Source organism: Ranitomeya variabilis, chromosome 2, assembly GCF_051348905.1.
Source record: "Ranitomeya variabilis isolate aRanVar5 chromosome 2, aRanVar5.hap1, whole genome shotgun sequence".
In the NCBI taxonomy this organism is placed as follows: domain Eukaryota; kingdom Metazoa; phylum Chordata; class Amphibia; order Anura; family Dendrobatidae; genus Ranitomeya; species Ranitomeya variabilis.
Window position 1 is genome coordinate 189,243,323 of NC_135233.1, and position 12,497 is coordinate 189,255,819.

The following is a 12,497-nucleotide window of genomic DNA, read 5'->3' on the forward strand; positions in this document are numbered from 1 at the left end:
GAGGTTAGGGATGAGGTGGGATGGGAGCGCATCAAGCGTGCAAGTGGTGAGGTGTGATCTTGACAGGAGGGTGGAGAGCTAATCTTCTGTCATGGTGGAGAAGCTGTTTTTGGAGTAACAGGGTTGAGCAGCTAAGAGGGGCATTGGGCTCTGTGGGCCAAAGCTTTCTCTGTATCGATCTTCTGTTTAAAGAAAGAGGCAAAGTCTTCAGCAGAAATGAGAGGAGAGGGAGGAGGTGCTGGGGGACGGAGTAGCGAATTGAAAGTGTTGAAAAGCTGTTGTGAGACAGGGAGGATATGAGAAATGAGAAGTTTGTTTTGTGACAGTGAGCGTGGACTTGAAGCTGGCGAGGGACTGCTTATATGCGATGAAGTGCTCTGCAGAGCTGGATCTTCCATCTCCCCTCAGCGACCCTGGAAGCCTGTCTCAGTTCATTGGTCAGGCTGGTCCGCCAGGGCTGTCTGTTGATTGTATGAGTTTTGCTGTGCATGAGGGGGACGGCCGAATTGAGTGTCGCTGTTATTTTGGTGTTATAAAACATGGCAGCAGCATCTGTGTCATGAAGGGAAGCTATGTCTGTAAGAGGGAGAAGGGACTCAGAGAGTTATTGTAAATTGAGGTGTTTGAGATTTCTGCGAGAGTGAGTTTGTGGAGTGGGGGTTGCACACTAGGAGAGGGAAGAAAATGTCAGTAGGTTGTGGTCAGACGGGGGGGTGAGTTAGTGAGATTAGTAAGGGAACAGAAGCGGGTAAAGATAAGGTCTAGTGTGTGACCATCTTTGTGAGTGTCCGCAGAAGACCATTGAGTGAGGCCGAAGGAGGCAGTGAGCGATAAAAGTTTAGAGGCAGCTGAGGTGGTAGTGTCAATGGGGATATTGATGTCACCGATGATGATACTGGGGATGTCCTCAGAGAGGAAATGAAGTAGCTAGGTGGCAAAGTGGTCGAGGAAGGTGGAGATGGCTAGTTCTGGGGGGCGGTAGATGACAGCCAGCTGGAGGTTGAAGGGGTAATAGATGCGGACGGAGTGCACCTCAAACAAGGGAAGGGTAACGGAGGGTGGTAGTGAGATTGGAGTAATGGAGCAGGTATTAGACAGGAGTAAGCCAACCCCACCACGTTTGGTGCTGGAGTGAGGGGTGTGAGAGAGGGGGAATCCGCCATAGGAAAGTGCAGCTGGAGAGGCTGAGTTAGAGTGGGTGAGCCAGGTTTTAGTGATGCCTAGGAAAGAGAGTTTGTTGGTGATGAAGAGGTCATTGATGCATGGTAGTTTGTTGTAGACGGAGCGTGTGTTTCATAGTTCTCCAGGTAGGGGGACCGGGGGAGATGGGGCTGGATGAGTGGGTATGAGGTTATCATGGTTGGGAAAACGTGTAGATGATCATGGCAGGGGGTTAGAAATGAGTGGGGATGTGTTGAGGAGGGCTGGGATTTGGGGATAGGTCACCAGAGATGAGAAGTAGCAGACAAAGCGTTAGAAGGTGGGAGCAGGATAGGACATGATGCGGCCTTGTGTGTCTGGAGAAAAAGGAATGTATGTGGAGGAAGGCTATGTGCACACGTTGCGGATTGTGGATTTCTCTTGGCAGAAAATGCAGGTGTGGATTTGACGCGTTTTTTGTGCGGATTTGCTGCGGATTTACTGCGTTTTTTTGCCCCTGCGGATTTCTATAATGGAATGGGTACAAAAACGCTGCAGATCCTCAAAAAAGAAGTGACATGCTGCTTCTTTTAATCCGCAGCGTTTCCGCACATAATTTTCCACACCATTAGCACAACGGGGTTTTTTTCTCATTGATTTACATTGTACTGTAAATCACTTGTGGATCTGCAGCGTTTCTGCACAGTAAAAAAACGCTGCGGATCCGCAGGAAATCTGCAACATGTGCACATACCCGAACAGCTGTGAGGAGGAGGTGAGATGGCTGGGGAGGATGGAGGGTGAAATTACTAGTTCCTTAATAGGTGGGTGGATTACAGGAGGTAGGGAAAAATAGAGTAGAATAGGTGTGAAAGAGAAAAGAAACCGAAACATTGTAGTGGTTTGATATTCCGTTACCTTACAGTCAAATTCCAGTCCAATTCAAGTCTAATTCAAAGTTTTGTAATTAGAAATCTGTAATTTGAAAGATGGAATTTGAAAGATGCATGGATCAAACTAAAGTCTGGATCAGACTCCTGGGTCTGAATATATGTGGGATTAACACTGCTCGGCTGTGAGAGAATGTGGGGGTGTGAGGCCAGAACACATGTTCACATTTAAACAAAGGCCATAAAAATGGGGGATGGGTTACACAGACTCTACACTGAGATGTGCCTGCAAACACCGGAGCAGTGAAATACAAATACATAGTGGATACAGAGTGATGGGTAAGCACAGCATACCATAGAAAATAAATGCAATATACAGAGACATTCAGGGACCAGGGAGAATTGGGGAAAGTCCGTGCATACCTGTGGGAAGAAAACGGCTCAATTAGATGGTACAGATAGTGATGATAATATTGTAGCAGTGATGAGTGGCCAAATGCATTCTAGAATTCAAGCCTAATTCTAAGTTTTGCAATTAGAAATCTGGAATTTGAAAGATGCGTGGATCAGACTAAAGTCTGGATCAGACTCCTGAGTCTGAATACATCTGGGATTAATACTGCTCAGCTGTGAGAAAATGTTTTATCGCGCTCTCTATAAAAACAACAGACTAAGGACATGCATTACTGGAACCACGTCCTGTGGTCTGATGAGACCAAGATAAACTTATTTGGTTCAGATGGTGTAAATGGTGTGTGGCGACAGCCCGGTGGGGGAGTACAAAAACAGGTGTCTTGCCTACAGTCAAGCATACTGTAGTGTTGGGAGTGTCACAGTTTGGGGTTTCTTGAAGGCTGCCGGCTGTGGGGAGCTACAGTTCATTGAGGGAACCATGAATGCCAGCATGTACTGTGACATACTGAAATAGATCATAATGACCCCAAACACCCCTCCAAGACGACCTTTGCCTTTCTAAAGAAACTGAGGATAAAGGTGCTGGACTGGCAAGCATGTCTCCAGACCTAAGTTCTATGGGGCATCTGTGGGGCATCCTCAAACAAAAACTGGAGGAGCACAAGGTCTCTTGACATCCACCAGCTCCATGAAGTTGTCATGGAGTGGAAGAAAATTCCAGTGGCCACCTGTGACGCTCTAGTGACCTCCATACCCAAGAGAGTTAAGGCAATGCTGGAAAATAATGGTGGTCACTAGTGATGGGTGAACCCGAACAGTACAGTTCAGGGTCTGTACTGAACACCTACTATTTCTGGTGTTTCCCCACCCTGTCATCTACATGACAACACGAGAAACACCGTTGGCTCTGATCGGTGGTAAGATTATTACCACCGCTCAGAGAGCGGTGGTAAAAATGTTACCACCGGTCAAAGAGGCGTCGGCTGATGTGACTACCACTGCAGCCTACACCTGCTGTAGCTGATGGGAGTATTCATCAGCCGCCACCTGCAGTATAAATACTTTTTTTTAACCCCTTTCTGCCATTGGACGGAATAGTACGTCCGATGGCAGAACTCCCGCTTCGATGCCGGGACATACCACCTGTTTGAACAGCTGACATTTGCCCGCAATAGGCGCGGGTGGAATCGCAATCCACCCTCGCCTATTAACTAGTTAAATGCCGCTGTCAAACTCTGACAGAGGCATTTAACATTCGCTTCCGGCCATCCGGCCAAAAGTGTGCGCATCGGTGACCCCCGTCATGTGATCGGGGGCCATCGGTGTGTTGGCATGACAACCAAAGGTCTCCTTGGTTGTTCATGCCAGATTGCAATGAGCGCCATAGTGGTCGGCGCTCATAGCAGTGCTGTAATTCTACTACATAGAGGCGATCTGAGCATCGTTCCTGTGTAGCAGGGCCAGAGGCAATCGAATTATGGCAGCTTCAAGTCTCCCATGTAGGCTATTGAATCATGCCTAAATTGAAAAAAAAAAAAACATTTTCAAATATGAAAAAATAAAAGTTTAAATCACCTCCTTTTTGCCCCACTCAAATAACAAAAAATCAAACCTACACGTATTTGGTATCGCCGCGTTCAGAATCGCCCGATCTATCAATAAAAAAGGATTACACTGATCGCTAAATGGAGTAGCGATAAAAAAAAAGTAAAAACGAATTATGTTTTTTGTCACCACGACATTACATTAAAATGCAATAACAGGCAATCAAAAGAACGTATCTACACCAAAATGGTATAATTAAAAAATGTCGGCTCAGCATGCAAAAAAATAAGCCCTCACCCAACCCGAGATCACGAAAAATGGAGACTCTACGGGTATCGGAAAATTGCGCAATTTTTTTATATTTTTTTTTAGCAAAGTTTGGAATTTTTTTTATCACCACTTAGATAAAAAGAACCTAGACATATTTGGTGTCTATAAACTCCTAATGACCTGGAGAATCATAATGGCAGGTCAGTTTTAGCATTTAGTGAACCTAGCAAAAAAGTCAAACAAAAAACAAGTGTGGGATTGCACTTTTTGCAATTTCATCACACTTGGAATTTTTTTTCCCGTTTTCTAGTACACGACATGGAAAAACCAATGGTGTCGTTCAAAAGTACAACTCGTTCCGCAAAAAAATAAACCCTCAAATGGCTATATTGGCGGAAAAATAAAGTTATGGTTCTGGGAAGAGGGGAGTGAAAAATGAAAATGCAAAACCGAAAAACGCTCTGGGGGTTAAACTGATGTGGGGGTCTGTTCTATTTTTGATAACATTTTTGAGCAAATGGATATGTAGTTTGTGAGATGTTTTCATCATGCGGTCCTCAGCTCGTTCTGGGATTTTGGGTTCAGTGGGCGGGGTCCGATCACTGACTGACAGCTAGCTATGTGTGCACACTTTCTACAATCACTGCTCGGACCGCCCACTGGACCATCAATGACTGACTTCTCTCTCTGTGTGCACACTTTCTGCAATCACTGCTCGGACCGCTCATTGGACCGTCACTGACTGACAGCTAACTCCGTGTGCACACTTCTAATCACTGCTTGGTCCGCTCATTGGACCATCACTGACTGACAGCTAACTCCATGTGCACACTTCTACAATCACTGCTCGGACCGCCCACTGGACCATCAATGACTGACATCTCTCTCTGTGTGCACACTTTCTACAATCACTGATCGAACCGCCCATTGGACCATCACTGACTGACAGCTAACTCCGTGTGCACACTTCTATAATCACTGCTAGGACCGCCCACTGGAACAGAAAGAGCCAAAGATTAAATAGGTTCCCTATGGATTCTCATGCTCCAATAATGCTCTATTTCTATGTAGGTGCCTTCCGGACTCTTCATACCAAGCATGGCAGTGGGTGCAATCATGGGAAGACTCATGGGAGTGTGCATGGAGCAGCTGGCCTTCTATCACCATGACTGGCCGATCTTCAAGGGATGGTGCAGTCAGGGGGCCGACTGCATTACTCCAGGCCTTTATGCCATGGTAGGAGCCGCTGCTTGTCTCGGTAAGTATGCAAAGTGAGGAGCATTGTACTAGTCCAGTGGTTTGCAACCATGCCTGTCAAAACTGCAGCTCCCAGCCCCTGCAGACCCTGTATATTAAATGCTAGGCCCAAAAAAGGTCCCTTTATGGACATTCCGCATCAGAACAGGACTAGTGTGTGAATGAATAAGACATGTACATAATATACAATCCCGTTACATTAACCCTTTTATGCACCATGTACATGTATGTCTTGGTCAGGGTGGACTTATACGGGGCAGGTGTCGGCTATAATACGTAGCCACTAAAGTAAGTTATTCTGAATACAGATTTATATTGCACTACATGTCTCCTCACATTGGGGAATTCATCACTGCTCATGTTACATTATATAACTCAAGTAGTTTGAGATCTGCAGTGTATATATATATTGCATAGGAGACACTGAGACTGCTGTATATATATCACATAGACACCGAAACTACTGTGTATACATCACAATGGAGACACAGACTGCTGTATATATATCACATGGGAGACACCGATGCTGTTGGCTGTATATCATAGGAGACATAGACTGCTGTATACACATCACATAGGGACACTGGAACTGCTGTATATACAGTGCATTGCATAGGATACACATGGACTGCTGTGTAAGCATCACAAAGGAGACATTGAGACTACTGTGTATACATCACATAAGGCTAGTTTCACACTAGCGTTTGGCAGGGCTGCAGAGAGCTGCGGACTTCGTCCGTGAAGCCCCGCCCACTGCCGCGCCTCTTCATTCACCTCCTCCTATGGCTGCACGCGTCCTGCGTACCCTATCTTTAACATTGGGTACGTAGGCCATGCAGATGTATGCTAATGCCTATGCATGCGTCGTTTTCACGCTGCGCCGAATGCAACGTGTTGCGGTCGGCGCAGCGTGAAAACGATGTATGTGGAGGCATCCGCATCGCCTGCGTACCCAATGTTAAAGATAGGGTACACAGGACGCATTCAGCCGCAGGCAGAGCTGAATGAAGAGGTGCGGCAGTGGGCAGGACTTCATGGAGGAAGTCCGCAGCCATGCCAAACGCTAGTGTGAAACTAGCCTAAGAGACACTTAGACTGCAGTATATACATCACATGGGAGACACTGAGAATGCTGTATAAACATCACCATAGGAGACTCTGAAAATTCTGTATATACATCACATAGAAGACACTGGGAGTGCTGTTGACACATCACATTGGAGACACTGAGGCTGCTATATATACATCACATAGAAGATACTGGAACTGCTCCATATACATGGCACAGGAGACACTGAGACTGCTGTATATACATCACATAAATGCTGGGACTGCTGTATGTAAAGTACATCATCTAATATATAAAGCTGAATGTGTGTGTGTATGTATCTCTGTGTGTGTGTATGTCCGGGATTGGCATCTGCACCGTCGCAGCTACAGCCACAAAATTTTGCACAGTCAGATGTCTGGACCCCGAGAGCGTCATAGGCTATGTTGTGAGGCGAAATTTTAACCCCGCGCGTTCCAATTCACCAAACAATTTTGCCCCTATCTACATAATGGGGAAAAAGTGAAAGGAAAAGTGTTAGAGGCAAATTGACAGCTGCCAGATGTGAACAAGGGGGACTTAAAGAGTGAGAGCGAAGGCGCCAAAGATTATATACCGTACAGTTGCTAAGGTGGGGCCCCGACATGGGATACTCACCACACACGAGGATATGAACACACACACAAAATGCGCCACACACTACCACGTGCTTGAACACATATATCACCCTCAGCACACATTTCACCACACATACACCAACCTCGCCACATAAAAGTCGAAACACAAAAGTCGCCGCTCAAAACTCGCCACATGCAAAACTAGGCTCACGCAAAACTCACCACACGTGCAAAACTCACCTCATGGAAAACTCGCCACACGCAAAACTTGCACACGCGGAAAAATTGCCACATGCATAAAAGTTGCAACACATGCACAAGTTGCCACACACAAAACTTGCACATACTCAAAAGGCACCACACATAAAACTCGCCACGCGCAAAACTTGCCATGCGCAAAACTTGCTGCACACAACTTGCTACACTAACCTGTCACATGCAACTCGACACACAAAAGTTGCTACACGCATGTCGCCACACAAAACTCATCTCACAAAAGTCGCTACATGCATGTCGCCACACGCAACTCAACACACACAACTTGACACATGAAACTCGCCCTAAAACACACACAAGTCTGGTATTATCCTTCAAAAATAAAAATCTGATTAATAAGCAGACAAACTACAAGAGCAACAAATGTACCATATAGGAAATACGGCAGCTGTCAGTCACATGACCTGTCTATTATGTGTATGTGTGAGCTAATATATACTGCCACGGGGGAGGGCTTCCTGTTGGCTGGGGATTTATCAGGCTGCCAATTTAGCTTACAAATACTGAGGTAAAAATACTGAGCAAATAACGTGTGAACGAGGTCTAATACAGGAGGAGATGACACAGATATATACTATATACAGGAGGAGATGACACACAGGTATATACTATATACAGGGGAGATGACACACAGGTATATACTATATACAGGAGGAGATGACACACATATATACTATAAACAGGAGGAGATGACACACAGGTATATACCATATACAGGAGGAGATGACACACAGGTATATACTATATACAGGGGAGATGACACAGGTATATACTATATACAGGAGGAGATGACACTCTGGTATATACTATATACAGGGGAGATGACATACAGGTACATACTATATACAGGGGAGATGACACACATATATACTATATACAGGGGAGATGACACACAGGTATATCCTATATACAGGGGAGATGACACACAAGTATATACTACATACAGGGGAGATGACACATTGGTGTATACTATATACAGAGGAGATGACACACCGGTATATACTATATACAGGAGGATATGACATACAGGTACATACTATATACAGGAGAAGATGACATACAGGTACATACTATATACAGAGGAGATGACATACAGGTATATACTATATGCAGGAGATGACATACAGGTATATACTATATATAGGAGGAGATGACATACAGGTATATAGTATATACAGGAGGAGATGACACATAGGTATATACAGGAGGAGATGACATACAGCAGGTATATACTATTTACGGGGGAGATGACATACAGGCATATACTATATACAGGAGATGACATACAGGTGTATACTATATATAAGGGAGATGACAAATATGTATGTACTGAGGGGAAAATGAGAGGTGTGAGGTGAAAATGAGGGGTGTGAGTGCAAATTGAAAGGAGTGAGGGAAAATAGTGGAGTGATCGGAAAATGACAGATGTGAGGTCAAAATGACAAGTGTTAGGGGGGAATGAGAGGAGTGAGGGGGACAATGAGAGGTGTAAGGGAGAAAATGAGAGATGTGAGGGGGAAAATGAGAGGCGTGATGGGAAAATAAGAGAAGTGAGGTGCTATAACTAACCACAGATATTTACTATGCCCAGGCAACGCCGGGCTCTTCAGGTAGTATAGGATAAAAATGGACTGCCATGTACACATCACATAGGATAGGAGACACTAGGACTGCTGTGTATACATCACGTAGGAGACACACTGACTGCTGTATTTATACGTCACATAGGACACAGGAGACTGCTGTATAGACATAACATCACAATAGGAAACACAGGAACTGCTTTATATACATCACATAGGAGATGCTGGGACTGCTATGTATATACATCTCATAAAAGATGCTGGGACTGCTGTGTATAGATCATATAGGATACACATGGAAACTCGTGGATTAAATGAATAAGTCCGACAATTAAAACCTCTAGAGGGCAATATGCTACCATGGCACCCCAGTATACCTTTGAAGGAGCTATGCAGCTCAACAACTCAGCACTTCCAGTGACTGCTAACATCAGAAGCAGCTGGGTGTGCTGGCTGTCAAACTCCCACTGATCAGATATTGATGACCTATCCTAAAGGGAGGCCATCAATGTAAAAGTCTCCAAGCACACCTTTTGAGGGAGCCCCGCGGGTGCATGGCTGCCCAATCACAGCCACATGTATTTTTCTCTGAAACACTCCAGTGTTTCAGAGAAAATATACTTTGATGGTCTTCCCAGCACTACGGCCGGTGATTCACATGTCTCTTGTTATGTACGCACACAGCACAGACCTGTCAATCACCTGCAGCAGCGCTGGGAAAAGCTGGTAGAAGGCAGAGCCGGACTGGTCTGTTCTATGGACTCTGGACGGACCTTTTATACTAGACTTTTTTTGAAATGCTCCATTGTTCCAGAGAAAAATATACCTGGACCATTTTGGGATCCATATAATTTCTGTGTTCCCTTTGTAGAGGGGAACAGTTACACACTCAACTATGCAAAATGTGTTTTCACACATCCAGATATTCTACATTCACCTGCAGCGGCTGTGCAGAAAGCACAGGAATGAGCAGACGGGCTGTAAGTTGTATAACAGTCTCCTTTCATATGAGAGAATCGTTGATGCCCATCTTCATTTTAGCAGGATGGGGGATGATAAAATCTAGTAATATTTCCAATGACTTCTGTTTTTGCAGGAGGAGCCACTCGCATGACTGTCTCACTTGTAGTCATCATGTTTGAGCTGACTGGGGGACTGGAGTACATTGTGCCTTTAATGGCTGCGGCCATGACCAGCAAGTGGGTGGCGGATGCCCTAGGAAGGGAGAGCATCTACGATGCCCATATCCGCTTGAATGGTTACCCTTTTCTGGAGGCCAAAGAGGAGTTCAGCCATAAAACTCTTGCAATGGATGTAATGCGACCACGGCGTAATGACCCAACGCTAACCGTCATCACTCAAGACACCATGACCGTGGCGGACATCGAGGCGGCCATTACCGAAACAACATATAGTGGCTTCCCCGTGGTGGTTTCCCGAGAGTCCCAGAGGCTTGTGGGTTTTGTGTTGAGGCGAGACCTAATCATCTCCATCGGTAAGAGAATAACTGGAAATTGTTTTCTAGAATACATTTCTGATGTGAAATCTGACAGCTCAGTAAGGTTCTCTGAGTTACTGTACACAAATCCCAAAAGTGTGCTGCTCAAGAAAGCGTGAGGCAGCATTGGCCGTGTATCTGCTCTCCACAGCACAGGTGATGTCTTCTTTTTGGGCGAACATGCACATTGCTGCTCCAATGAATATCTGCGGGAACAACCTGTAATATATCTTATACATATTAGTGAAATCTGTTTCTTTCTCTTGTGGACTGATCTTTTACTTTCAAAATTCTCACTTCACAGTTAAAATCGGTCTTCATTGAATACAGAGTTTCTCATTACGGAGATAGGATAAGAACGTTGGTGCTCATATCGTTCGATGGAGAACTGTAACTGTCATTGCAGGAAAATTTGCAGCAGAATGTTTGTTTGCCTCTAGCTGCCTCCATCTAAGGAGAACTTGCAGCAGAATGTCTGTTGGCCTTTTGCTCCTCCTACCCCATAAGAACCTGCAGCAGAATATCAGTGTCAGCCTCTAGCTTCTCTCACCTTATTTTCATGTGTATTAATGAAATAGTAATTACGGTAAAACAACAATTAGTGGGGGCTGATGCACGTTAAAATAATGTCGGCCAAACATTCCCTTACCCTTTTGTCATATAGACTGGTTTGGCCGACCGATGTGTATGGGGCACCGGCCACCTGATAAATGAGATGTTGATCAGACATGTCCGATTTCAGACCGCCGATCGCTGTCCTCCCGGAGATCATCGGCTGGGAAACTTTTGTCGTTGGCTTTCTCATAGAGAACATTATGTTTCTACCTTGCTCTCACACCAGTTTGTTTTCTGCATGCCTTCTAGACCACATTGGAAAAGTCTAAGGTTATTGTTGTCCAATGACTTTTTTTTCTGTGGGTTTCTTCTCCAGAGAGTGCCAGGAAGAAACAAGATGGCATCGTCAGCTCATCCAGGATTTCCTTCACTGAGCACACCCCGCCACAGCCGCCGACGGCAGCGCCCAGCCTGAAGCTGCGCAGTATTATGGACCTGAGTCCTTTCACAATAACAGACCAGACTCCAATGGAGATTGTGGTTGACATTTTCCGCAAGCTCGGGCTCCGCCAGTGTCTGGTGACCCACAACGGGTGAGTGTCCGCCATCTGCAGCCATGCTAACACATTCCTGGCTTTCCCTGATTTTTGTCACTTGTTATTTTAGAGCTGTGATAAAGAAAAAATATAATATATAATCACAGACATTGACTTGTACTATAGTCCAAGGGCAAAAAACTGGCTGTGCCTTGTGGACTGTAAGTAACGCTCCGGCAGAGTTGGGATGGTCGGGTCTACACAAGATGCCCTAATGTGCCCTAATCATACACTGATTATAGAGAAAAAGAAAATGACGAACGGCTTCACAGGAGCGCCAAGCTGGCGTTAGGGGTGCTTAAAAAGGAAGATACCCTGCAGCTCCAGCCGGATGCCTCACAAGAGGATAATGCAAGAAGGAACAAAAAACGGTCATAGGAGTGCATGCGAGACGGTGAGTTGATATAAAATCTTCATCTACTAGTTTCAACGGAATAGGTCTGTCTTCCTCAGGTGGCAGTTAACTATTCGTTGAAACGCGTTGTGGAAACTAATAAATGAAGATTTAATATCGGCTCACCGTCTCGCATGCGCTCCTATGACCGGTATTTTGTCCCTTCTAATCATTCACTGGCAGCAAGTCACATGTATCAGCTGATTAGCAAAGTGTAACATTTGGGTTTTGATTGGTTAAATTCTAAATGGCTCATTGCTACTTGTTCACATGTGGGCGGCACAGCCCTACAGTATGCCGATGGGCGGGCGGCGCAGCCCTACAATATGCTGGCACGCTGGCGGCGCAGCCCTACGGTATGCTAGTGGCACGGGCCCTATGGTATGCCGGCGGCGCAGCCCTACGGTATGCTGG

General features: G+C 45.4%; 1 protein-coding gene across 3 annotated transcripts in view; it reads left to right on the forward strand.

Moving 5' to 3' along the window:
- CLCN5 (chloride voltage-gated channel 5) overlaps positions 1 to 12,497 on the forward strand; it is a 100,438-nt gene that overhangs the window by 80,608 nt on the left and 7,333 nt on the right. For all 3 annotated transcript variants that reach the window (XM_077283335.1, XM_077283334.1, XM_077283336.1), the window contains 3 exons: positions 5,331 to 5,517; positions 10,137 to 10,535; positions 11,470 to 11,686. In XM_077283335.1, coding sequence (XP_077139450.1) covers positions 5,331 to 5,517; positions 10,137 to 10,535; positions 11,470 to 11,686 — 803 coding nt within the window. The remainder of the gene's footprint in view (positions 1 to 5,330; positions 5,518 to 10,136; positions 10,536 to 11,469; positions 11,687 to 12,497) is intronic.